Source organism: Aptenodytes patagonicus, chromosome 2, assembly GCF_965638725.1.
Source record: "Aptenodytes patagonicus chromosome 2, bAptPat1.pri.cur, whole genome shotgun sequence".
Taxonomy (NCBI): Eukaryota; Metazoa; Chordata; class Aves; order Sphenisciformes; family Spheniscidae; genus Aptenodytes; species Aptenodytes patagonicus.
Window position 1 is genome coordinate 45,018,605 of NC_134950.1, and position 27,615 is coordinate 45,046,219.

General features: G+C 41.5%; 1 protein-coding gene across 1 annotated transcript in view; it reads left to right on the forward strand.

The window, feature by feature from the left end:
* The first annotated feature begins 16,652 nt into the window (after nucleotides 1–16,652).
* Nucleotides 16,653–27,615, forward strand: part of ALKAL1 (ALK and LTK ligand 1) — a 39,561-nt gene continuing 28,598 nt past the window's right edge. Inside the window, exons 1-2 of the mRNA XM_076332216.1 lie at nucleotides 16,653–16,721; nucleotides 17,682–18,031. Coding sequence (XP_076188331.1) covers nucleotides 17,692–18,031 — 340 coding nt within the window. The 5' untranslated portion in view covers nucleotides 16,653–16,721; nucleotides 17,682–17,691. The remainder of the gene's footprint in view (nucleotides 16,722–17,681; nucleotides 18,032–27,615) is intronic.

Consider the following 27,615-nt stretch of genomic DNA (forward strand, 5'->3'; position numbering starts at 1 on the left):
CAGCAAACCTAGCTGATTTCTGGTTTCCTCACAGGAATTGAAAGGAGAAATTTTGAATCTATCTCATACACCAGCTGAGGGGATTCTTTGCACCACCAGTGACACAAAACCGTTTATTCAGACAATACGCCATTCTCATCCCCCAAAGCTTATTGTCCATCAACTCTGCTTTTGAGTGTACCATTCCAAAGAGAGCAGTGACTGCCTGCTGAGTCACCCTTGGTAGCTGCCCATTAAGCATGAGAGACACGTTGGAAAGCAGAAAGGGAAGGCTGCAGAGAAGAGATGCCTACAAACCATATAACACATGGTAGCAAAGGAACTACACCTGTCCGCTTGCCTCCTGAGAAGGGATGAATAGCTCACTGGGTCCAGTGAGCTGATACCAGGACATGGAATTGGTTTCAAAGTAGGGATCAAAAGAGGTTTCCTTAATCCAAGGACTATGGGATACCGGAACATATGAAAGTATGGTAATGTTCTGGTTAAAAGCACAATAGTAACAACAATAACTCCAGGATTTACAGAAGGATCTGCCTGAATACCTACCCATCTCCTGACACTTGACTTTTGTTCCACAGTTTTTACTCCTGCAGCAAACTGAGTGATCACTGCCATCTATTGGTAACAAATAAGCTAACATTACCATCCCACTAAGATAATGCACTAGAAATTACATAATTTACCTGAAATTGAACATGCTACACTGTTAAAGATGATGATATATCTTATCAGCCTACTGAGTCTCATGATGATTTTTTTTAAAACGAGAGTATTACATCACATGAAATGTGCACCTTTTATGTTAGCTTTTCTTTATATTACTTAGATGTTTTTGTCTATTATAACACAGCTCTCCATTTATATGATTCATATGAGACTGCACTCATGTTTTCAACAGAAGACATCCGGCTGGGAGAACTCCAGGGGATTAACAAATTGGAATTCCCAAGTATGAGATAACTTGGTTGCCTGAGGGAGAAATTCCTTGCTCATGGCACAAATGTTGTGAGAAGTACTGTGAGATCTTCTCAATGAAAGGCATTGATTGCCACATTTTTGTTTATCATTATCATATTGGCCTAGATAGAAAAACACAGGGAAACACTTGCTGCATGAGGGCTCTACCCGTCTAAATATGTAAAGGAGAATTGTCCCTACCAGCACCTATGAAATTAATCAAAGGCAAAGCAAAGTAAGTGACTAACCTCTTATTGCTATCTAAAACATTTATCTCCAATGTCTGAATAGCCTTTAATGAGGGTACTAAGTGTACAGAACTAACAAATGTAATAATGAACTAAGTAATTCTCTTCAGCATCTTTATTTTGATTGTTCAGTGTTCAGAAGATCTGCATACCTACAAATAAATAATTCAAAATTAATTTTAAGCAGGTCTTCAATGGATCAATGTCACTAATTTTATTAGAAGTTGTAGCTATTTATGCTAGAAAGATGATAGCATAAATGTACCATAAGTGATGCCATAATTGCAGCTGCGTTATAACTAACACAAAAATAATTTTTTTTGCTGTATGCAGCTTTATATTTCAATTACATTATTTGGACTGTAGATTAGGGAATTAGGCATAATAAATTTGGAAGGAAGAAATTATTTTTATTCCATTTTTTAGTAAGTGGCTTCCTAAACACATTGAGAGAAGTAGGTCCTCTTACAAATCAACTGATGTATTTTTTCAGAAGCCTCAAATTTCATCCATGATATTTGTGTTGCCAATTATAGATAGGGATTTGAATTACTTCAACTGACATCTTTTTTTCTATAAATAATCACTGTGTAATCTAGATTCAACAAGTAAGATGAAAACTGATATTCTATGTAAAAGCAGAATATTGATTCAAATAGCCTAAAATTTCATTTTTCGTTCATTAAAATGAATGTTTCCCAGGTCCTTGGATCAGTAAATAAAACTTTGGAAACTTAACCCCTCCCCCCAAAAAAAGTTAAGACCAATTATGAGAAATAAAATGTGCCGATTTACAGTTCAAAAAACTAAATAGATGAAAAAAAATGTTTCTGGCAGTATTAAGCAGCTATATGTCATAGGAACATATGGAAAATTATTAGGGAATATTTATTTTACTCTTTTTTATATAGGCAAGTCTCCTCCGAAAAACCTAACAGGCTGCTTCCATGTGTTTGGGGCACGTTTGCCTCTTTTTTGCATCCAGGTAGAAGCGTGCTAAGCTCCTGCCCCAATCCCGGGCATGGGACTGGGGCCGCTTGTTAGACCTATGGGCTGAGCAGGGCTTGGCATCCACAGAGGCAAAATGAGCGCGTGAGGTGATGTCACGCTCGCAGTTTAGCAGAGCAAGAGATTTTGGTATCATCTGGCAACCAGCCTCTACTGTCCCCAGGAACTGCTACTCTCTCACATCAGGAAACCACTTGCCACAGACCAAGGATTTCAGAGTCGTGCGCCGTGGAAGTACAAGGCAAGCAAAGCTGCCTGACAAGCTTTATGAATGTTTGTTTGAATTTTGTAAGAGAACATCTTCATAAAGTTGTAATCCTTTTATCTTGAAAGGATTGCTGCTTAAATTACTGTTAACAAAATCAAGAGTGGGAGGCAACAGAGGCCTGCCAGTATTAAGAAGATCAAAGCATGCTGGCATCGATAGCTATATTTATGTTGCAGGTTTACTGTATTGAATTATTTAGGTACTTTAGAAGAGAAGAAACATTTCACTACCAATACAAGAAATACTGTATTGCTAACTTTAGTTTAGACTTACTTCTTTTTTTCAGGAGAGTGTCCTTAATTTGTCTTTATCTAATAAATAATATTTGAAAAATTATTTCTTTAAAAGAAAACAAAATGTTATGTTTTTCTGTACTTGTTTAAGGCTTAGGGTAAGGAGTGGTTTCCACATCCAAGACAACCAAATCTTGAAATGAGGAGGTTTCCTGCTTCTTTTACACTTCACTTCGTCCTTGTTATAATTTCTCCTTGTCATACATACAAGGGGAGGAAAATAGTTTTAAAAAAGCATTAACTGTGGCTTTGTATTGTTTGTCCTTCTGGTCAGTCACCTGTGCCTTCAAGACACCTGTGTGTCTCTGCCGCAGTCATCCCTCTCTTCCCTACTCTGTACATTGGACAGATAAAACTGAGAAGGTTGGTCCAGCCAGCCAGGACTGCATCCCTCCAAACGCTACTCGAGCTTTTGACCAGCTGAAAGCAACATCTTCGGCATATTCATGTGGCTCCATTGGCCACCTCCTTCAGCAGCTGCCGAGACGGAGAGCTTGCTCCTCTGTCTGAAGTGGTGATGTCCATACTAGAGACAGACCACAGTGTTTCCTGCCTTTGTTATTCTTTTCTTTAATCTTTCCCTTAATTTGCCCTTTCGTTTAAAGAACCAGGATCAGAAAGTCCTCAGAAAGAGCTCAAGATCCTCTCAGGTCATGTTTTATCTTTTTTCTGAAGACTGCCAAACTGAGAATTTTTTTCTCACAAAGAAGAAGAGCAGGAGAGATGTGAGAACAAATATTGCTGAAACAGAAGCCCTACTTCACATACATATATATTTGTAAATATAAATATATTACTTATATTTATTTCCTCCTGCCTTCCTATTTTCCTCACAGTTAATAAAGCTTTAAAAAGCTTTCAGTGATGATCGTTTAATGCAGAACTAAAAAAGCTACACTCTCTCAGTTTAATCCCATCCCCTGGGTCATATTTAATTGTAGTAATGTGCAGTGACAATGTCATGACGTTTCCTTTAATCAGCTGGGCTGCCTGAAATTAGCTTCCCCAATTTTGGCCTCTAGTTGCCTACTTAGAAACTTCATGGCAGAGGACAGCAACAATTCATTACAGCCAGCTGGAGTAAGGATTTTGTTTCTCACAAGAAATAGCATTTTAAAATAGGTGTGCATATACATAGGCATACATTTATATTACCTTTTTTTACATATATATAGACACACATGCACACACACACGTGTACGTATTTCCTCCTGGATCAGGATGAAAAGTCAGAAACTTGACACTTTTCATGGGAATGAGATCCCTCTAATGTCTCTCTTGATTTGCCAGCTGCCAAACTCCTTTGCTTCCCACCTCTCTGACTGCTTTCCTGGATGCTCAGCTGCCCAGCTGCCGCGCTGGCTTGTTGGCTGCCCGAGGAGCCAGCTGCTTCAACAGGGAAGTGGAGGATCCCAGGGAGTCGGCAACCTGCCCACCCCGCTGCCAGCCAACTGGCTAGTGCCTTGTCGAGGCAGGCTGCCTAGAAACCTGTATTATCTCTGTTGAATTTTTTGATAGACTTCTGCAGGATCCATATGTCCTGTTCAATCGGTACTCTGATGGAGCAGTATTCCTTCAGGGACAAAAACTAATGGGCTTCAGTGTTTCTGTCGTGTGTGGAAGTGCTGTTCTCAAATGCGTCCTTTAGCTTTACGACTGCACTGATGCATGCTCAACACACTTTCAAGATGGACAGATGTATCAGAACAGTATTCAAATAGGGCTCAAGAAAAATGAAAAGAGAACCATGGAGGTACTAGAAGCTGATGACAGTGAAAGGCACTCAGGTATTACAAAAAAGGAGCAAGCAGGGCATTTCAGAAGAATAGGAATGATCTAAGAGAATAGGGGGAATTTTTTGGGAATTCCTGATGAGGCAATGTCTTTAGCTTTTAGACATTAGACAGTTACAATGTGTCATGCTTCAGAAATGCTCAGAGTCAATTTATAAAAGCTCAGGATTGTTGCATGAGCAGATAATAGCTAAAGAACATCATCTGTGGTTATGCAACAGCAAAGCCAAGTTCATCGTCTTTCACTCACCTCAGTAGCAAGCCAAATGCCAATATAACACCCTATGCCAGAGAAAATGTTTTGCTTTGGGATTTTTTCAGCTAGTAAATAGCATAAAATCCAACTAACATACCAAACAAAATCTATTTAAGACAATTCATGTTTGAGAAGAGTATGCAATGTATCTGACTTATCTGTATGTGTTGCAGGTATGTATTTGGTGACATTTTGACAACGGTCTTTCTCCATAAATTATTATATATAAAGCAGTATTTCTCTTGTAAATGCCCCTCCCCCAGTTTATAAAAGTTTGGGGGTTGTTTTTTTGGTTTTTTTTTTTACTTCCCTTTTCTGATGTTCAACTCCAGCTTAACTTTTCCTGTGGAAAGACCCCTTTGTTTTCTAAGAAAATAAGGTGAATATAATATTTATTTATATATATTTATAATATTATTTATATTACATTTATAACATTTAGACCAATACCTATATCCCTCACCTTCTTCCTCTCCATATATCAAACATATTTTTTACTTTTTCTAATTTGCTCTCCTACCCCAGCTCACTATCATTTTCTTCTTCTCTACCTAGTCTATTCCAATTCCATCATTTCTTCTTCATTTGCTTCAGTTTCTTCACATTATAGAAAAGGTGTGGAGTACAACTTCCTTCCTTCAGCCTATTCAGGATTTTCTGTGTCTTTCCATTTCTTTCTCTTGCCCTTCTGATTTCACTGTAACAAAATTCTTCCTTCCTTTTAACATTCAACTTTTTTATTTCTTCTTAATCACCTCCTCCTACTCTGCATTGACTCAGACTTTCTTTTCCTCCCCTCTTAACCCTTCCGTGCCTTGCATCTTTCCTCCTCCCTGCATCACTGCTTCTGCACTCACTCAACAGTCCTTTCAACAATTTTTCTACCTCCTCCACTCAGCTTGTTATTTTTCCTACTTAAATTTTCTACTTGACTCATTTAGTGTTATAATTGTTAATAATAATAGTAGAAAAGAAGCTTTCCACAGAGAGCAAAAGAGAAGGTCTCTGCCAATGAACTCAATATAAAAAGAGATTATAGAGAGAAAGGTGAGGTGAATAGGACTGAAAAAGGCACCTAATGGGACGATGAAATCCTTGTTGTTTAGTTCTCCATCATTTTGTTGTTTAAGTAATCTTCTACTAGAGGAAAATTGAGCTAGGGATTAAAGTACCTGTGAAGCTCATTTTAGATAGGTAGCTGCTTCGGATAACTGAGTAGGAGTGCTTCGACTGTGTCACTGGAGCCATTTGTCAGAAACATCTATATTCTTCTTTCTTTTCCAGCATTGTCTGCAGTATTTATTCTTCTGCCCTACAGAACTGACGCTGTGTCATACAGAAGAAAAAGGGGGGGGGTTAGTCTTTTTTTTTTTTTTTTAATCTGAATTACTCTCCAAATATTTATTAGGGCTTACATCCAAATAAGTTAAACCTGCTCAAATCAGATTTAGTAAAGGTCCATATGTTGCAGGCAGGCAGTGTGAGAGGCTATCCCTACTCTTAGCAGGGAGTATCTTCCTCCTCAAACAGCTAAAGGTCTTTGTCTGGGCGAAGAAGATCTGCTTATCTTAGATCCACTAGCTTTAGTGACACATTTTTTGAAAGTGTTTTATAAACTCTCTAAAGCATCATGTCTGGCAGCTGAAATCTGTTTTATAGTTTTTTATTTAGAAGGGGAGGGAGGAAAGGGCTTGGGAAATACAGCCTTTGCCTAGCCTTCAGTCGGGTTTTGCATGTCTTGGTGCTGCCTAGCAGGTGAGTGCTAGCACAGCTGCTGCAGGAGCCTTGTGCAGTTTACTCAGCAACATATTCAAATTCCTGTGATGATAATGAAATGAAAATTGTGGAGGAGGGAAAACAAGGGATGAGACAGGAGAGATGGAGCAGTAGCGAACGCAGTAGTGGGCCCATCTCCTGCTGAATCAATTCTCTCTCGAACTCCTGGAAAGGAGGGCAGAAGAGCAGGGCCTCCCTTGTAAAGATTTTTAGTTCCTTTCACTCTCCATGCACTAATGAATTGCTCCCTCTGCCTTTGGCTTTTATGTTTAGAGAAATATGAGGATATCTTTAAGTGTTATTACACATCTGTCAACATGGTTGAAATGGCCAGTGAACTCAAATGCTGTTAGGATGGGCAGAGGGCATCACGGTTTCGTCTGCACCCACATATTTGTGAACACTGTAAGTCAGCATTGCTTCTGGAAGATGCAGTCCTGCCTCTCCCTTGCTACTGGCTCTTCACTGACATCTCCATGGTATCTGCTTCTTCACATCTACAAGAGGAGTTGTGAGCTATAGATTGGGCTGCATGGGGAAACCAGCCATTGGGAACCAATTTTAGCTTGAGTAAGTATCCTGAGCCAGCTCAGCAAGCAACTACCTGAACTATTGTGCCAGCATAAAGAAGGCAGCAGCTCAAGGGCAGAAATTTGGTGGCCAGAGGCATGCAGCGTATGGCATTGATCTTTTTGGCAGCTGTTCCAAATTATATTGGTTTAAATTGAGCATGAAGCTACAGACAAATAATGTAATTGGGTGAGAATTCACTGCCTCAGGAAAACAGGCCAAACAAAGACAGACTTTAACAAGGTATAATAAATGTTCATGTTACTTTCCAGTTATGAAGACTGGAATAGTGTTGAGAGGCAAAACTGAGCAGCAGGTAAATCACTGCAGGTGGGCTTTGTAGGCTGTCCTCTCTGTCCTTCAGGTCAGGCACATAACTGCCATGGCCATTCTGGTAAAAAAAGCCTCTCCAAATAGGCATTTATCATCCAAAAAGCAGTCACTAACCAAAACCAATACATACCCTTCCCCAGCACCTTGGGATGTTCCCTTAGACAGGGCAAGCCTCCCCTATCTCTGTGCCTTCAATACATCATCTGGGAATCAGATGCCCTGGCCACTTGCCAGTGCCTGCATTTTCCCGTCTGTCAGAGCAGGATCAGCAGCTTCCTTGAGTCTGGGAAGGGGCTGTACACACTGTGACAGGCAACCCTGCTTCCAAGCAGCTGAGCGAGCATCTTCGGGGCTCTTAACGATCTCTAATGCAGCATCATGGTGTGCCTTGTAGTAATCCTGCCAGTGATTGGGAAAGGTTGAAACATCTTCATTTTTTTCTTTTTTTCTCCTCCATTTGGTCCTTTCTATGCCAGCAGAATTCTCTTTTTGTTACACAATCCCCACTTTTAGCAGAGAGATGATGCTGATGTAAAGCAGAATACCTGAATTGAGAAGCCTCTTCAGTGGTGCACAGAAAGGGATCCAGTGGAAGCTATTAGATAGGCACAGCTTAGTTCCCATAGGGTCACACTGCCAGGATTTGTGGCAAAAGATGCAATAATTCAGAACAAGGAATGTACAACCTCAGCACAACTTCCAGTTTTAATATTGGTTTCAACTAAACTGAAAATAATCTCCAACAACAATACAGCATGGAATTAACACAGCTTGATTTTCTGTCAGTCAATCTTTATTCCCTTAAAAATGTCCAAGTCAATTTGAAAAAAGAACCCCACAGAAAAAAAGAAAAAAGAAAAAAATACCACCACCAACAATAAAAAACCATTATTAAAATCGAAACATAAAAAAATATAAAAAGTGTTACTTACCTTGGTTATTAAATTGTCATAGTTCAGGTTCGAAGAAACAAATGTTTAGCAGAAATTTTGTGTGTGTTTAGTATGTTTCTTCTTTTCCTTGGTAACAAAGAACTTAGTAAATGGCTTTCTGTTTGTTAAAAATACAAGGGATGAGCAAAAAACTACATGAGTGAACATGTTTGATATTTCAGCTGTAGTGTCATGTGTCATTTTAAATGAAAAGAGAAAGAACAGTGTGGGGGATGGATGGCTGAGAAGAGGAAGGCAGGATCAACCAATGTGTACCAAGGAGAAACTGAGGCAGTTGAAGGAATAGGTAACGTGAATATTTCAGATTTCGGAGTATCATGGCAGAAAGGGAATAAGAAAAGAGGACAAAAGAGACACAACTGCAAAGAGTTAGGAAGATGCAGGGTTTTTCTGGTATGATTTTGGAGCTGGGTTCTGCAATGATCCAATCTTGCAATACAGGAGAAGGGAAAGCAAAATGAAATGCTTGTTCTTTTCAAACTTATCAGAAAAAACACGTTTACACAATGTGTAATTTATTAGTGCCAATCATGATCGTCAAAAGCTTCAGTTGGGGTGAAGGATACGGCAAGGTCTTTAAAAGGATTTCAAACCTGATGTTAACAAATTAAACAGTTTATTTCTTTTGTTTATAAGGCATTGATATAATTTGTTATAAGGTGATTTTCCCTGTCATTGGCTATAGACTTTTACAAATTAACTGTTATTGAAGGATGGACATCTTAAAAAATAGACAAAATCCACTATCAAATATTCCTTCAAACTGTTACTTAATTTTGGAGAATTAATAAGAAAGCTGGGGGAAAAAAAGATAAAGCCATTGGTCCAACTGCCTCTATTAACAGAACCATGCCACACCTAGAACTAGTCTGTTAGAAATAACCAGCAGCTGCATCCAAGTGAATTTGGAAATTATAGGATCACTGCTCACCTACTCCATTTCCATTGCTTTAACCCCATGTTTTCACTAGTCACCTGATGAAAATAGGGACCATTCCTTAGGCATCCCTTTGATGCCTCGTTTGCTTCAGGAGGGGGAGAGGAGGAAAGGATTGGTATTTTTTCCCTTCCTTTGAGTCACTGGAGACTTTCATATCTGGAGACAGTATGTCAAAAAGATCCATTAGTAATTCATTAAATACTCAGCTGCTGGGCTAGTGTATCATAATCACAGGCTCAGATAGAAATCAGTCACCAGGGCTGGAGTCATCATGAAATTTTTCCTCTAGGTCAGGTAGGCAGAAGCATTCTGATGTTCATAGCAAGGGGATGACCTGCTTCCTTGGGTGGGTTTATTTAAAAAATTCCCTAATCCTGCAAGGCCTTAAGGCTTTGGCATTGTTCTTGATATTTTCCCTGATGTTCTTTCAGACATTATAGATTTGTCTTTTGGCCTGTTGCAGGCATTTGAAATTTGCTCTAGACTACTTAAAAATATTCTGTCATCCAAAGTCTGTAAGGGCATGTGGAGTGCATGTTTCACATTCTGTTTGAAGTAGGTGTCTATTGCACTCTTACCGGTAATTTCAGGTTTATAGACTGAATGACCATGATAGTCTTTTCCAAATTCATGTTACTAAATTAAAGAGTTCCCTAACATCAAATTTCTGTTTTCTGAGCAGATATTTTTAGGCTAAGCTCAAGGTTCTCTCCGATAAGCTTGAGTCTTTTGCTTTAACATATTTTTTCCAAACTTAAAAGCATATTCCTTGTTTGTCTCCAGTTTTCGTTATTCTTCCTGAGGTGCGAATCGGTGATTCAAGTACAAGATTTGAGAAGCAGTCTCATCAGTGAGAAATAGTATTAGTTGAGATTCTTGTTTCTGGACATCAGCAGAATTGCTTTGGCCAATTACAACTTTTTTTTTTTTTTTCCAGAGCAACTGTTTTTCAGGTAGGAATCCACACTCAGATGGTTTCACTCTCTGCATCTGGCTGCATTCTGATTGACTGTGCCCTCTTGGTCCCAGCACCCATATTGGCCTGCAACAGAGACCAGTTTTCTTTATCACTTGCCAGTCTGAAAATCAATTCCTGCTGAAAATCTCTTCCCAAATCAACACTGATGTGCATGCTATTCAACTAAATGAGGATACTCCACTAACATTTTTATTGTGAAGCTTCTCAGTGAATCAGTCGTTAATCCACTGAATTCAGGCCACGTTAATTTTTGAAGTTCTTGACTAAACTGTCATGTGGCACAAAGTCAAATGCTTCTTAGAAATCTCTTGCATTGACAACATCAGTGTGCAGCACGTTTAGAAACTTTGCCAGCCTACTGAGAAATCAGACAAGAAATCAGAGGTCATCCAGAAGAGACCACTGTGGAAATCTATCCTTGATGTAATACATCATCAGGAAATGTCTTTGCTGTAGGGAAAGACAGGGAATGTCTGAACAACTTCTCTGGAGGTGGCATGAACCAGAGCTGTCTGACTTTCTCATTTGGGGTCGTCCCTACAGTTCACTTTTTCTAAAACTTGTCAAGCCTCCTCTTTCATCACCAACAGGACATTTCCATCAAATTTTTCTTTCTTTTAAAGATGGTTACCTCAGCAGAGGGGGTCAGTGAGCTCTGGACTCAGGTCACTCTGATGCAGCACACCTGCAGTGACTCTCCATCTGCGGTGAAGGCTGCCATTGAACCTTTCCCTCCAAAAATCCCTAGGTCCAGGTTCCCCTTATTGAAGGCTCTCATTGTGAGAGGAAATTAAACATTTTTTTCTGAATCAGAGACTCCAGGATTTGAACGCAAGGTCTTCTGCTTGATATTGTCCTAGCTGCCAAGCCCTGAAAATGCCACTCAGTTTTTGGTTTTGTTGAAAGGAAATGGATCTGTCTATTTAGATGATGGTCCTCATGCTGGCCACACAGAACTCTTCAAGGAATCCATGTCATGTGCAGTTATCCCAGTCACCAGTCAGCTTTTTGGTGGCGTCAGTAAGTTCCTGTCTGCTGTCATGAAGGGCACATGGTGAAGATGTCTTCTGTGTCAGGCAAGAGATTTATTTTTGACTCACCGCATCTGTAAATTAATTCTTTTAACAGCTATAATGACAGGTGTAATAAGCTGTCATTACCTTAGAAACAGGACTTTGTCTTCTGCAGTACATCCGACACAGCTGAGAATCCAGGACTGGGTTCAAAAGAGAAAGACTCAAACCAGTGGGAATATTTGGTACCTATTTTTGATTTGATGGTGGGGTAAGATAACAGCAGGTGCCTGCTGCAGGACTCTTGGGGGGGCTCTGCTACTTCCTTATTAAATGTAATTCTGGTCAAAATCAGAAGCTGACAATAAACAAAACAACTATTGGAGATTTTCTAAGATAGACTGTCAGTCTTCAGAGTTATGGTAATACAAATAACTGCTTTCAAATCATCCATGTCACAACATTTGTGAAGGACTGCAAGCAGCTCAGAAGGGTCATTTGGTCAGACTGGTTATTGCTTGGCCCTCGAGACCTGTTCTCCTCAGTACACCAATATTGGGTCCTGCAAAATCTATTGGGGTTTTAAAGTCTTTCCATTTTTCTTTTTTGGAAACTTTGCAGAAGATCGTGTCCAGGGAACAATTAAAAAGGCAAGCAATATTCATTTCTTGCTCTTAAGTTCCCAATACCAGTTGGCCTAAGAAAGAAACTATTTGGATTAGATTCTTGTGAAATAACATCTATAGACCCAGACTCTACTTTTGAAATCGGTAGTTTCTCCCGTATGCCTCCTTCAGCTGAATAGTCCCAGCTGCAGACAGTCAGATGGTGCAAGAACAAAACCTTCACTACTGAAACTGTTTCGGGAAAAATAAAAGGAGGAAGAAGGACTTATTTCACACCTTTACCAGACTCTCCTCCTCCTGACTTTCTCCCCTATCCCCTCTTTGCTTCCTGCTGAACAACTTGTAGGTTAGTTTTCAGGTTTTTGCTTGAAATATCTCAGTCAGAAATTGCTTCATGTTTCCAGCTGAGCCTTCCAGAGCACAGGGGAGCTAAAGGTCCTCCAAAAATGACTCCTTATGTCTTAATTGCAGGTGCAAAATGCCCCCCAAACCCAAATGGTGGCGACTTCAGGGTAGAATTTCTTAATGATGAAGCCAGTAAAGATAACTATAGCTCTGTAGTAAAAAATATTTAGATATGTTTGTAATAATAAAACTAATCTGCTATTTTTTAATTGGAAAGACAATGATCTTTATTTCATGAAATAAATATTTGAAGCTGCTAGCTAAAATTTAGTTAAGAACATCCCACAATTCTCTGCTGTGCTATTTCTACAAAAAATGCTAAAAAAATAGCATCGAGTTACGAGACGAACTAAGTTTTAAGTTATGAGATATATATATGGCACACTGATTCTCACATCTCTTTTAGTAATACTGTTTTACTTCTTTAACTGTATGGCCTTCCACTGTCATTAGCATGTTGTGTGCCTTAGAAGCTGCTTGCAAAAAAATCTGTATATTCGTAGAAATAAAGGACTGCAAAAGATATTCAAGAGATCACCCAATCAAGTCCTCTGCACTGAGGCAGGATCCAGTATATTTATATCAGACTCAACAGGCATATATATATATATGGCTGTTTAAAAACTCTGATTTTAGGGAAATAGTGTGGTCTGAAAACCAGCTGGAATCCTCTGTTACTTATCAGAAATTACAGCAGCCATCTATAAATTACAGCCTTGGCTAATACATTTGTATTTTTGAGGTCATTTTTCACTTCCTCACCTCTCCTTTAGTAACAACCCTGCATTAAATTCCAGCTCAACAAGGTCAACACGAAAATTCCCACGGACTTCAACAGAACCAGGTTTTCTCTCTGTTTGTCTTCTTGATTTAGCTGAGTGGCCACGGAAATCTTTGGCTGACAGATTTATTTAGAAACAGTGAGACACCTAAATTTTAAATCTTTGCTTTAGCCAGTCTTTTATTTGAGTGTGTGCTTTGGGAATACATTTAGATAATTTTTATATTTCAGTGTAAATCCCAAGGTAAAATGCCACTACTATACCAACATTTACCAGTTGTTCATTTAATGGATTTGGGTTGAAGTGTTGAGCTTGACGGGGAAAAACAAAAGTTAGGTTTCTTACTGAGCCCTGATGACATAGGTACAATTGGGTCTGCCTTGGGCAATGGAAAGCACTAGATCATCTCTCCAAGTCCCTGTCAGCCCTGTGATACTTTGATTTAACTAGTTTGCTTTTAACTTCAATCAGACATAGACTTGTGGCTAAGACAGATCAGAAAATAAAAAGAACATGCCACAGGAAACAAATGTGATGTACTTGTTTAAATCCATTGGCTCCAAGAAGCAAATAACCAGACTTATTTAGGCTCACTATGAACAGGTTTTCAGTTCCTAAATAAGACACTGAGTGCAGTCTTAAGATGCTCTTTGATGTAAAACTCACGCTGAGGTTCTTTCTCCATATAATGATGAGGAGGCACATTAGAGCTACTAACAAAAAGGCCAATGTAACTGTGACCTGAAAATGGGTTTTCAACCTGCCAGAATTGCCTGGGATTAGTAAAGCAGTCATCTTCCTCTGGTTGCACTCTGGTTGGCATTGTTTCAAGTGCTCTCTGAAGAATTCAAATATCAAAATAATTTAAAAAGAGACAAGGCTTTGCGCAATAATAGAAAACAAATCTTTTTGTTTTGCTTTTAAATAAGTCTTTAAGGTTTTTGGGCATAGAAAGAATCTGAAAAAGCTGCTTAAAACTTGTGATTTAGATGTGCTGTGGCTCTAATTGGTTCTTTTCATTTTAAGGCTTGCTCCAACTCCCACAGCAGTGAATGGGAATCATTGCAGCACCTTCAGGGCCTGATGGATCTGTCTTCTCAAGCTGCTCTGCAGGGACACCCACTCTCTTGTTTCCTTGAATTCTTATTTATTCTTTCCTAAATACACAAAGGACAACATTAAAAAAAGGAAGAGGAAAAAAAAAAGTCCTAGTAACAAATGAAGCAACCGACCTGTCCGTTTGGTTTAATTTAAAACAGTAATTAAAAAACAGTCTGTTGCCCTCTGGGTGGGTATAATGTCAATCCAAGGAAAGAAGGATGCAGCTCTTCCAAAGGAGGGAAACAAGTGACAGCAGAGGTAAAGAAGAAGGGTAAAACCGGGTGGCTCATAATGGTAAAGGGCCTAGTTGGGTTCCAATACAAAGCTTTAAAACCCTAAATCCTCAACATGTGAGTTAAAGAACAAAGTTTAGTGGGCTTAGTATTTGTAACGGTATTTGTATCTTAGAAACCCACTGAATGTGGGTGACATTTGATAATCTTTGCTCAAGGACTCACAAACTTTCCCAAACTAGCAGCTCCAGGATGTTGTCCATCAAGATTGCATAGTCAGCTTTAGCAGTTTGCAGACCTCTTAGATCTTTTTGGGGGATGTGGGGGAAGAGAAGAGGGGCTATTTGCTTGCCTTTTGCAATATTGCTTTTAATTCTTATGAGTATTCTGCTCTCTGCCTCGAACAGACACCAATAAAGACTTTGGGTTTTTTATGAGCAGAAAAATTATTCTGTCTTAACAGTGCCACATAGATTTCCTTCCCGTGTGACCTGCTCCCAGGGCTAGAAGAAGATGTAAACCTAGTCCATGACTACTTATGAAGCTGGGAAGAGGAGCTTGCATCGAAGTAATACTTTGGTCATTTCTAGAGGAGAATTTGGTCCCATTCTGTGGTGGCAATATGTGTCTCTGAGGACAAAATAAAAGCAAACAAAAAGCAAACGGAGAGAAGTTTTGAGATTTGTTTTGGACCTGGTAAATTAATATGCTGCCTTATTTCTCATCTTATCACTGCTCTCCCTTTTCCTCTTCGCTCAACCTAACCATCAGCTTGACCAGTGAAAACTCCTTATATGCCCCCAATAAAGAGGTAAAAGCAGGAAATCATGTAGCGAGAAAGAGATTGACACTTCCCTTCTGTTACCCTGGGAATCCACAGGCCAGACCAGTTTATCTAGTGCAGTACACCGACCTCTAAAAAAAATTGTGTGATAAACCCCTTTGTAACCCTTCATTAGTTGAATTTGGTTTGATCCCTGATCTCTGTGGCATCACCCCCCGAAAGGTGAGTGAGGATGGCACAAGAGTAGGAGGATGTGGGGAAGAAGCTGGCTTCCCATCACCAGCGATGAGGCAGCCCCTGTGAGATACAGCCCTGAGCGTGCTCTGCTTGAGATAACCAGAGAAGGGTATGAATAACAGAGTTTTGGGAAAGAGACACAGTTTGTAGCGAAATGTCATATGTCAGACAGATGCAGAATAGTTTAAATCTCTTTCAAATCTAAATTCCCTGTTTTCACATACTCCAGGATATCGCAAATCCTTTTTCTTTTTCTCCCACTCTTATTAAATACATAACTCAGTGGTACCTTTGGACAAAGAGTTATACTTGCAAATTCCGTCATAATGTGAACTATTGTCTGGTATACTTTTAAAAATTTGTATTGCTTTTCAATCTACACCCAGACCACCTGTATGCACTGCTCTCTGAAAGTTGAGATCTCATTCACTAATTATTTGCTAACATATTTATGGCTCTGGGAGACAAGTTTTTCAACCTGTGGGATTAATGGTTTCATTAGGTCAGTACCTTTTTTGCTAGCTTTTCATTAAGTCTCATTGTCAAAAATTAAAAAAGCTGTTTTGGCGAAACAAACTTTTAAAAGGTCCCTAGTTTGTGAGCTCACCCGCCAAAGAGAGTCTACCACTTTCCTTGCCATCAAAACAGAACCAAATTTATACACACTTCAGACTTCGCTCACGGCTTCTTTGTTCAATAAGAAAAGGGGGAAAAAAATAGTACTCCTGCTGTATTCCCAAGGGAATCCCGCTAAGTTAAAGCACATTTTAATCTCTTGAGCCGGCAGCTTTATTAGTAAGCGTTTCCCAATCTTCAGGGAAATCTAATTTCACAAATAGATCAGAGCCACTTCAAACGCAGCTTTCAGTTGCCATCCACCGGGGGACAAACGGGGAGGAGGAAGTTTGTCAGAAAAGACCTTCTCTGAGCCCAAGAGTGATTACCAGAGGTGTCTCCATCGACTGCCACCCACCTAAAGTCGATAGTACTCAAATGAAGACGCCGGTGCGGACTATATAAGAGAAGCGCATGGCCCTGGAGGGCGCATCCCCCCTCTCCGGGCGCAGCACCGACCGCCCCGCTCCGCGCCCGGCGGAGCCTCCGCGGGGACACGGGCTCTCCCCAGCCCGCACGCACTCCGCGAGACTTGCCTCCGCTTGAAGGTAAGCAGCCGCCCGCCGGCTCTCCGTAGGGGGCCTTTGGCGTGGAGCGAGGGGGTGTCGCTGCCCCTGCAGCGAAGTCCGAGTCGTTCCCCAGTTACTCCCCGGGTTCGCCGTGCGCCCCGGCGGCGGCGGAGGGAGGGAGGGAGAGCCCGGAGCCGTCGGGGAGAGCCGGCTCCCTTGCGGCTCCGATAAACTCTTTCGCCCAAGAGGATTTGCAAGGGAGGCCAAGTATAAAACAGTTTGTAAATAACAGAGTTTTCCTCCCTTTCCCTTAATCCTAACCGTTTGCTATAATTAGAATAGCTTACTTAGGGGCATTAAGCACTGCTCGCGAAGCTTCAGCCTGTTGTAATTGTTTTTGCCCTTTACACCCCGATTTGCAGCAGTTCCCGATGTAACTCGCCCCTAACTGAACTCCGTCCAGTTGCCCGTCCGCACGCTCTCGCCCGAAAACCGCCGTGCGGCACTGCCCGGCCCGGCTGGCCCGCGGGGGCTCCCCCGCCGCCCCGCTCCGCCGGCGGAGGAAGGAGGCAACCGCAGGCGCGGGAACGCCGGGGGCGAGGGGAGCCGAGCAAATCCCCCGCCAAGCCCTGCACCGCAAATATGTGCGGCGGGGGTAATACCCTTCCCCTAATCCGCGTCTATAAATGCGCCCTCCGGGGAGCCGGGCGAGCGCGGCGGGGCTGCTCGGGGGCTGGCGGAGAGGCGCGGCGGGGCGAGCCGCTGCCGGCCCGTCGGGTCTCCGCACTGCGCCGCCTGCGCCGGCGCTCCGCGGGGCAAAGCCCGACCCGGGCGTGCGGGACCTGCGGACTGGCGCGCGGGACCTGCGGACGGGCGCGCACCGCCTCCGCGCCCGCGGGGGTGCCCCCGGGCGCGCCCCCGGGCGCGGCATGGGGGGCGGGCGGGCGGGGTGCGGGCCGGGCCTGGCGCTGACCGCCTTCGCTCTCTGCCTCCTCCCAGCGCCGCAGAGATGCGAGGGGCGAAGAAACGCCAGGCGCTGCCCGCCATCGTGCTCCTGCTGCTGGCCTCGGCCCCGTCGCCGCCGGGCGCCGAGGGCAGGGACGTGCCCGCCGCCGGAGCAGAGCGGGGGGCGCTCCTCGACCTCCTCCTCCAAGCCCTGGGCGACGGCGGCCGCCCTCTGCCGCCCCGCCCGCCGCGGCGGGACCGGGTGATCTCCCGGCGGTACAGCGGCGGCGGCGCCCCGCCGCCCGACCCCCGCGCCATCGCCGCCGCCGCCGCCCCCCGGCCGCCCCCGGCCGTCGCCGCCGCCCCGCCGCCGCCCCGGCTCTTCGCCGCTGCCCGCCACGGAGGTAAGAGCCACCGCGCTGTCCCGCGCAGGGAGCCCGGGGATGCAGCCCCCTCCGGGTCCCGTCCCTGCTGCCTCTCCAGCGGCCAAGCCCGACGGCGTCTCCGCCGGGGCAGCCCGCTGCAGGCGGGAGGGGGCGAGCGGAAAGCGAAGCGGGGGGGTGCTCTCCCCATGTCCGAGGAGGCAGTCCCCGGGGCGGTTTCTGCCTTTGCTGGGATCGAGCCCCGCTGTGCGCAACGCAGCCTAGCCCCGCTCCCGTGCGGGACCTGGCATCGCAGGGGAACGTGGAGGGGCAGCAGCGTGATGCCCCGGCCCTGCTCCCCGGCAGGAGTTCAGGTATGTGGGGTATCCGGGACACAAGGGAGGAGAGGGTCACTCACACTTCAGCACCTTCTGCTGGGAGGTCAGCTGTAGCCACCGTTGATCTACAGCCCCTCTGAGCAAGCCTCCCAACTTCCCTGTGTTACAGCGCAGCCAGCTCTGAGGAAGCCCCGTTTCTCCCCAGACTTAGGACTGCTCCTCTGATTTGCATGAAGAGGAGAAATGACTGATCTGAGAGACAGATGTCTGGACTTACTCCTTTAAAATTCCTCTTCAACTTGACTGGTTCCCGTGTGATGCATTTTTGTAGGTTTGCTGGGGCAGGTGCGGCAGATCCGGGCTGTGCTGGGCATGGGGGCTTGTTTCACCTTCCGGAGGATGCTCAGGCTGGGGCAGGGAGCCATCTCTCCAGCGCTGGCACGGGTCAGGCCTGACCGTGACAAGCAGGGGCGGTTCAGGGCCAAGCACAACTGCCTAGTGATGTTCACAGACTCTGCTTGGCCAGGAGACCGGGCAGCGGGTCACCTCTGCCGCAGCTAGTTTTGATGCAGAGCCATGCAAAACATTTCCTACTGGAGTGGAGCTGCCTGAGGAGTTTTTGTGGGTTAGTTAGGATGGTGCAACTCAGCAAGAAGGAGATTATAGTGACTGTCTCTTGGCTGTAGCCCACTAACATTTTTCTCTTGCTGCCCGCCAGAGACCCTACTGGAGAGAAACCAAATGAGGGGAACTAGGGAAGTTTGGTTTCTTAGGGATTTGTGTCCCTGGAGAGTGCCCTTGTGGCTGATGGCTGGTAATAGGTGAAGTCGAGATGCAGCCCTCCCCAGGTCACACTGGTAGAGTTGCTCTTCTCTGTCCAGTGGTCTATTTTAAAGGAAATTAAACCCCATTTCAGCAAATCTTGAAGTTAGGTGACAAGTTCAGAAGTTAGTAGGTGAGTAACTGATTGGTAGGGCAGGCACTTGCACAGTGAGATCGCTGCGCGGTCTAAGGAAACTGGACTAAAAAAAGACAAATCAAGCAAAAAGTAATTAATGTTCTGGCCTTGGAAGCTTCTGCTGAGTGTGATCTGCCCCAAGTACTGAGCGGTCCGTCAGTAAGAGGTTGTAGTGTCCCAGCGAACTTCCAGATATTCTTGCTTTTTCAGAGCATTAAGTCTCTGATAGTAAAAGGAAAGTCAGCCCAAACCAGATTGCCACAGATTTGTTTGCCGACGGGAGAAGATGCTGCTGGTTGTCAACATGACTGGTCATGAGTGATTACTTACTGTGGCTTGAATTCTTTAGGTGCTGTTAGCAAACCCTCAGTGTACACTTTTTCAGGAAAAAAATGTAGAAAGGTCTTTTCAAGGCAGAATACAGGAAGCCTTACATGTGTCTTCTTTTCAAGAGAATGAAAGATGGAAAAGTATAAACCTGAGAGCAATAGTTACTAGTATCAGGTGCCTTGAGGAAAAAGTCTATTGTGGACAACAGTATCTCCCATTTGAGATGTTTACTCCTAACTGAATAATCATATTGAGCTATAAAATAGAAAGCGTAAAAATTTCATAATATTTATATAACTTTGAAGGGGAATTTTCTTTAATTCATCAGTATTATACATAATAAGGCTTTGTTTTCTATTAATTGTTAGTTTTAGTAACTATATTGGATACAAAAGGAGTGGAACTGCTCAACATCCTTAGAGAAGTTCTCCAGTTGTCCCTGGTGAAGGTACAGTGTCCTACGGGCAGCCACAAAGGTAGCTTTCTCTCCAGCTTAGAAAGGGCAGACCTACAGTTTAAATAATAGTCAAGTTTTCCTATTCATTCCACTTTTTATAACAAAACAACAAGGATACAAATTAGTACCTGTTGTGATGGTGTGTGTTTGTTTTTTGAGGCAGAGAACTGTGATAAAGCTTTTCTTACAAGTCATCAACCCTTTTCTTCTAACTCCTGTCACCAGCACATTAACAGCAGCTTTTTGCTCGGGCTGGTAGTACCTGAGTACTGAAGGAGCTGAAGAGAATGGCTCATCTTCCCATCAGTCAGGAAAGGTGTTACATTCAACTGAGTACTCAGCCAAGCATTTAAAACCAGAGTTATATATTTGGATTGTCTCTTACTGCTGAAAATCAGACCCAGGTGTCTGATTTAAAAGAAAATTGAGCAGCCCAATTGCTTCTTTTGTTTGAAACAAAAAGCATCCAGAACAGTGCTGTGTACAGAACAGAGCATGCAAGAAGCATCATCTCTGTGTGTTTTCTCTTTTTTCTTTTCTTTTCTGAGGATACTACTCCATGTTATCAATGAACTGAATAGCAGGAGGGCTGAAGTGTGCTTCCCCTCCTTCTCTCTTTCCCTCACTCTCAGGACTGGTTCCAGCTTTAGTCTAAGCACACGATGAGCTAATTCAACTCACTGACCAGCACCTCCACGCACACCTTTCTTTTATTTTATTTCATTTTGGGGGCTTGGTTAGCTGTTTGCGTAGTGAAGAGAACTGACCTGGTGTGCTGCCGGGTGAATTTTAGGAGCAGCCCAAGGCAAGTGGCTGGAGCACATGACGAGGGGCGAGGGCTGAGAGGGGATGGGACCTCCTCCTTACTGCGATGGGGACCTCATTTAGCTCAGGCCATAACGGAAAAGCACAGCATCATAGGGTGTCTTCAATGAAGCTGGAAAAAGAAAGGTGAGACACGAACTGTCAGACATCCTACAGGTACCACTCATTTATAGATACATAAATAAGAAGTAAAAGCAAGAGTGGTTGGTCTGTGATGCCCCATCTGGATGTGGCTTGCAGGCGATTCAAGGGCAGGTCCTGGGCAAAGGGGGCATGACAGCACTGAAATAGGATGGACACTCAAACCGGCCCTGACGTGTTGGAGCAGTGAGCTGCTGTGACCTGCCTCAAAATGACTCTTCAGGTCTTTTTTTCCCCTTAATAATCAGGGATATATTCTATGTCGTGTGCTTCTTGGCCATATGAAGATTTGTATCCTGTATCTTGTAGGACCCAGAAGGACACCCACATATACAATGAAGATACCAGTTTCACCATCACTTTAGCTGTCTTAACTTCTTATCTCTTTTATCCCTACATGTTCAAAAGACTTATCTCACACAGATCTGTCCCTGTTTTTCTTGGTGACCTGATTAATGAGAGTGAGCACTTGCTCTGAAGAGTATATTCAGAAGAAATAATGTATTCCAACTAACCAAAAAGAAATCTTTATCTTTTGCTAGGATTTCTGGTAGGATGTCACTAAAAATACAAGTTGTTCCTTTGAATTATTATATCTAGTGGGATTAAATTTTCTGTCACAACATCCTTTACTTGCCTGATTTCCATGAAGTTTCTATGCTTGAGTGTGGGGTTTTTTTTTTTCACTTAGAAGTGTCTCATAAAGTTTTTAAGCTTAGTTATGAAAGCTCCTCAAAGGGCAATCTTTTTCATAACTATCCTCTGTTTCTGATGTGTAACTGTGGTCAGTTTTTTTTATGAAGAACCCAAATATGTATTTTCACAAAGAGAGGATTCAGCATCAGATTATTTTTGAATGTCACGCTGAGGGAACTAGAATAGTTCATCATTCTTCTCAGATTTTCTTTGTTACCTTTATCCAAACACCTTCCGCAGAACCAAAATAGCTTCCATGTAATTAGATTTAAAGAAGTCTTGGGAAATAAAAAAGTCTGCATTAACTGTTCTTTCCTTACGTATTCTCTACGACAGTGGAGAAATGAGCTATCTAAACTTACAAAGGGTAGGGGGCTGAAATTTGTCTTTGTGCTGGGAGACCAGCAAGACTTTTTAAAACATTTTGATTAGTTATTTTTCAAGCATGAAGGAATGAAGATAAATATTGCTCTCAATTTACCAGTGTGTTCAAATTAGCCTCCTGAGCATATCTACTTCAGATTTAGAATAACATATCAGAGAAGAGAATTTGGCCCTCAAACTATTTAAACTTTGAGGTTAAACTTAAGAGTTCAGTTTTATGCCAAAATTTCTTACACATCAGCAGAAGAAAACTGTAAGTTGTCCCATGACATGGTGCTAATTTAGCCATTATTCATAATGACTTAGATTTGAAAGATACGTTTGAGGTTATAGATATGTTTGAGGTTTATTTTAGTTTACGGTTGAATCAAAAACATGTAACCTTATGTAAGGCATAAGAAAAGTTTTGTTCTTTTTACTCACTTAAAAAATCTGTAAGTGTAGTGATAGTTACAGCTGGAAGGCCCTAATTCTGCAAGACCTGCTGTGCCTAATACTGAACTACTTCAGTGAATGTAATTACAGATCTGGAATAAAAAAGGAGACCATTAAGAAAAGTAAACCTTGTCTTTAGGAAATTAAAATGTGTGGTACGGCATAACACAGAGTTCTTTGTAATACTTATGTCTTGTCCAATTCTTATTCCTATTAATAAAATAGTTTGTTTTTTTTTTTTTTTAGTATATTGTGTTAACAGGAATTGCTGGGCATTCAGGAGGCTTAAAAGAAGATGAGAGTTAATAAAAATGACATTCTCCAAAATCACGTTTACCAAAACAGACATTACCTCAGAAATTAGCAAAATAGTGGATGAAATTGATTTAAAAGAAGAAGAACTGTTACATTAAAAAACCAAAATAAATTTTGTTGGCTTATAGTAATTATTCCTGATTCCACATCCAAAGTTTTTAAATAAATTATTTTTACAATGAAGTTGGTGGGTAGGCTTTTCTGGAACAGAACCAGGCAAATATATTCTGCTTTCAGAGGCTCAGTATAATCCATATTCCAAACGGTAAAGGGACTTATTTTTCTTTATTTTTATTGAGACGGACATGATAGGCAAATAAATTATAACTGCATATTCAAGATCTAGTAGTTAAAAGAAAATACATTCTCATAAATTAACAAACTGAATGAATCGTCAGATATTATTCCTCTCAGCAGAACATCTATATGGCAGGCTCCATGGGAGAGTGCAACTAGCTTGGGTACTGAAAGCGGTATAGATGCCACAGGACAATATGCTGCCCAGGCCAGTGGTTACTGAGGCAGGATCAGAGGGTCTGCAAGGATGTCACCACACCATGATGCAGAAATATGAACAGTCCCAATGAGTTCGGTGGAAATAACGATTATCTCTGCTTGTACCGAGATTAGGTGTCAGTTCTACCCCCAAAATAGAAGTAGGCAGGATAGGTTTTTGTTACATAGTATTTCATTTAGGTGAGGAGAAAGAATTACTTCTCATTAAATATATTGATAGTATTTTGATCTCAAAGCCATCCTCAAAATTTCCTTGATAAATTCTGATAAACAAGTTGATATTGGCCACTTTTTAATGACCCATTACTTACTGTTTCCTGTAATAAATATATAGTTCCACACACCGATAGGTTTAATTCTGACAAGTGCATATTTGTAATTGTATTTGTAAGCATATTTTGCTTTTTCCACCATTTTTGTTATTTTTAATGGAATGAGCCTTGACTTCACTGCCTTTCATTGAGGTCAGCCGTTATTTATCACCAGCATTTCATTCCAGAAAGTATTAACCTTTGTATTAGTTCCCCAAACTGTAAAATGTCCATGTTCTCAGTGCCCCTAGTTTGTGTGCCAGCTTTCTTAGTTTCTAATTCAAATAAGTGCCAAAGGCTGCAGAGAATGCATGTTCCTTCAATCTTCAGTTCCATTCAAGTGCTCGGATCTATCACTGTGTCCAGCTCCTTCATGGATATGTTGCCTTTACGACCTATAACCCTGCTGCTGCATTTCTTGACTGCTTGGGTTTTTAGGTGTATTGTGCCTTGTAATAGCAATATTGTGTGTTTGGCAAACCTGACTGCCAGGCAATAGAGCTAGGCCACGGAAGGCATCTGAAATCTAGGATAAGCCAGAAATCTTCCTTATCATGGTGGAGAATGTCAAGCCCATGGACCAACCCTGACAGCTGACGAGTGAGTGAGCACAGACAAAACATAGTTGTTGCATACATGGAGGTTTAAAATACAATGAAGTCCATCAGAGTAGTCCTTCAAATGAAGTGATGACACTGGCTCTCCAAGGGGCTCTACTCTTACTTCATTAATCACAGCGCAGACCGAGGGTGCTCGATACCTTACAGTATTGACCTGACATTGCACGCTCTCCTGGCACGTGAAGGGAGAAACCTTGTGGAACCGCAGCACGCCGGGCAGCAAACATTTCAGATGCAGTATGCTGTGCCAGGAGCAAGATAGCATGTCAGCATATGGAAAAGCTTTTATTGTTGAGCTATTGCGTACAAAAAGTCAGTGACTTTTTCTTTATTCAGTATGAGGAGATCTTCTGGTTTTTGTTTTATTCTATTTCATATTTTTATAAAATTTGTATTTAGCATAAGAGACACAATTACTAATGTGTACAGTTCTAGCCCCAGAAAAGTGAATGTCAGAATTTTCACTGAATTACACCAGGATTGGGCCTGAAGTACGCCAAGACTCCTCCAATACACAGGGAAGTGAATAACAAATAAAACAGAAGTTTCACTTCAAAGTAGATCCAAGTGCATAGCTGTCTGTAACTCAGGAACTATAGCATGCATTTTGAATTAGTCTAGCTTGGAGCCTGTGAGCAAACTGAAGAGTTGATATATTTTGTATTTTTTTTCTTTGCTGTAGACACGATTTGATTTTTCAGTCAAGAAAGAACGGCAGGTCTCCCTGTTTTACTGGTTTGTTATTTCAGGTGTTAATCTGCTAGGGAAAGCCTCTGAGAGGTGGGAGAATGGTAATGCACAGGTGTAAGGCTTTGCAATACATGTATTGTTTGGTAGATAGGCTTTAGCCTTGAAAATACACTGCTTCATGTCTGGAGATGACTTTGATTTTTAAATATGTATGTATACAGGGAGAAAGATTTAAAAAGATGAGAAGTGTAACTATACATATATACATATATATAGGCACACACACTCATCTTCTAATTAATGGGTTTTGGGGGCAATTTGAGAGAGAACGATGTGGTGTTTCAGACCTACACGTGATTCGAAAATCACAAAGGTGGCTTCTAAATGTAGACTGTATTTTCCAAAATGCTTAAAACAGCATAAAAATCACTGCATAGTAGTAGTTACTGTGGTAACTGTGCAAAGCTATACGCAAAACCTCATAATCAATGCCGAGGAAGCATTGATTCCAGCGGCAGAAAAGCCACTGGAAGGCTGCAGAGAGGGGAGGCTGGTTCCGTGTCTAAAGTATATGTCTGCTTTGGGATTGTTTTATTCTTAAAGAAGATCTCTCCAAGTGACCTGAAAGTAGTTTGTAGAAGGGAGAAATATCCCCCTTATTAATACTTACCTGTTTTTTAGAGAATTAAATTTTTCACTGGTGTTTATCTAGTAACTTTTCACTAAAGTAAAAAAAAATAATTAAAAGGTGAGCAAATCCTGTTTTGTGAGACTTGTTTTAAAACATGCCAAATTAGTGCACTTTAATACCCATAGTCAATGTCTTTTTCAGTAAAAGCATTCAGCTGATGTACTGAAAAATAATATTTTTTGTTAATTTGTTGCTTACATTTGGTTTCGATGATGAGGGAGAATATTAAAGCAGACTGTTAGAAAAGAATATAATGGTTTGTGAATGTATGCGTACATGAGCAGTGTTACACGGAAGGAGATACGTTTTTTTAGTTGGAAAAAATGTGTTCTCTGGGACATTTTTTTTGTTTGTTTTGACACTTAAGCAATTGCATATACTCCCTGCCCATGAGACCACAACTGAAACTTAACTCTGGTGAAGAAAATATGTCAAAATGAAACTTGCAAAATTACTAGAAATCAGGAGAAGATACATGATGGAAAACATTTTGCTAGAAAAAGTGCAGCTGATTTCCTGTGTTAGCCTCAGTTGATTATTAGGCTTTTCTATTCAATTTAAGGATGAATGCTTCATTTTGTCACTTGTGAATTAGAGGTTACTACTTCAGTGGAAGTCCAACAGGCTATTCATTTGTGTTTTGGGCATTTTTAATGTTGGTCAGTTGGAAAACAGTTGCTCCAGTGAGGGAATTGATTGAATATTGATTACATACTGAGGGTGCAACTCTTTATCTCTAGGATATAAACAAGATTTAACACATGAAGGATCCAAGCATTTGATTAGTCAGTGGCCGTTTTTATATTATCCTATGTTTTATTATGTCTGTTGGGCAAAAAAAGGTCGATGTGCAACGCTCCACTGATTTTACTAAAACAGTGCATGGAAATGTGTTTAATACAGGCTTTAGCACCAATGGAAAATACTGTTTGGAGTTACAAATTGTGGCTACTTTTTAATCCTAATATTTTGTTTTTAGAAATACAACTAAAATGGTTATGTAATCAAACAAAACCCACTTATGGTAAAGGCACAACTTTGCATACAAAGAATATTTAGACTTTTTTGTAAGTTTTCTTTTTAAAGTCTGTTAGGTCTTTGTCAATTCAAGTAAATTGGTTAGATTGCATTTTAGTACATGTTCTCGTATGACATGATTTGAAATCTGTGTCTTTGTCGTGAAGAAAAACATTTAAAGTTGCATCAGTAAAGCAACTATTGTCATGCTCCTTGCAGATTTTGGACAACTTCAGGAGTAACATGGCACAAATCTAATTAAGGCTTTGCTACTTAAATTATGTTCTCCTTTTTACTTGAGCCTGTAGGATAAGGTGAAAAGCAAAATAAAACCCTACTGGAAAACCGTCAGACACCTTTTTTTCTTAATTCTTACTGTTTATGATATCAAGCTCTATGTGGTGTGTTTCAGCAGAAGGAACCTTTGAAATGAAATGTTAGGAAATCCGTCCTCTTCAGTGTATGTGGCAGTACTGGATATATGCACTAAATTAGTAAAACCCTTAAATCCCATTGGATTAAAATAGCTGGGGAGATAGCTGTGATGTTATTACTGTAATCGTGACAGAGTAATTACTTCTTCCTTGTCTGTTTAACGGCATAGCATGCCTAACACGTGAGAGACTTTTATTTTGTCACTGAAATTTTAATTTAGGAAATTGAGAAAAAATATTTTCAGAACTCATCTTTTACACAGTGGACAAAGACTTACAGCCAAAACATACCAATATGAGGATTTCTTGTGGTCTCCGGAGAAATCTTCTGGGTCAGAAGACAATCTAGAGCAGGCTAATCACTTTAATTTTATGCTGTGGGCCTAAAGTTTGAATGCACCTGTTGGTCAGTACTAATTTAGCAAGATACCCCATACAATTTATGCTTCCCATTATTATATGATCAAA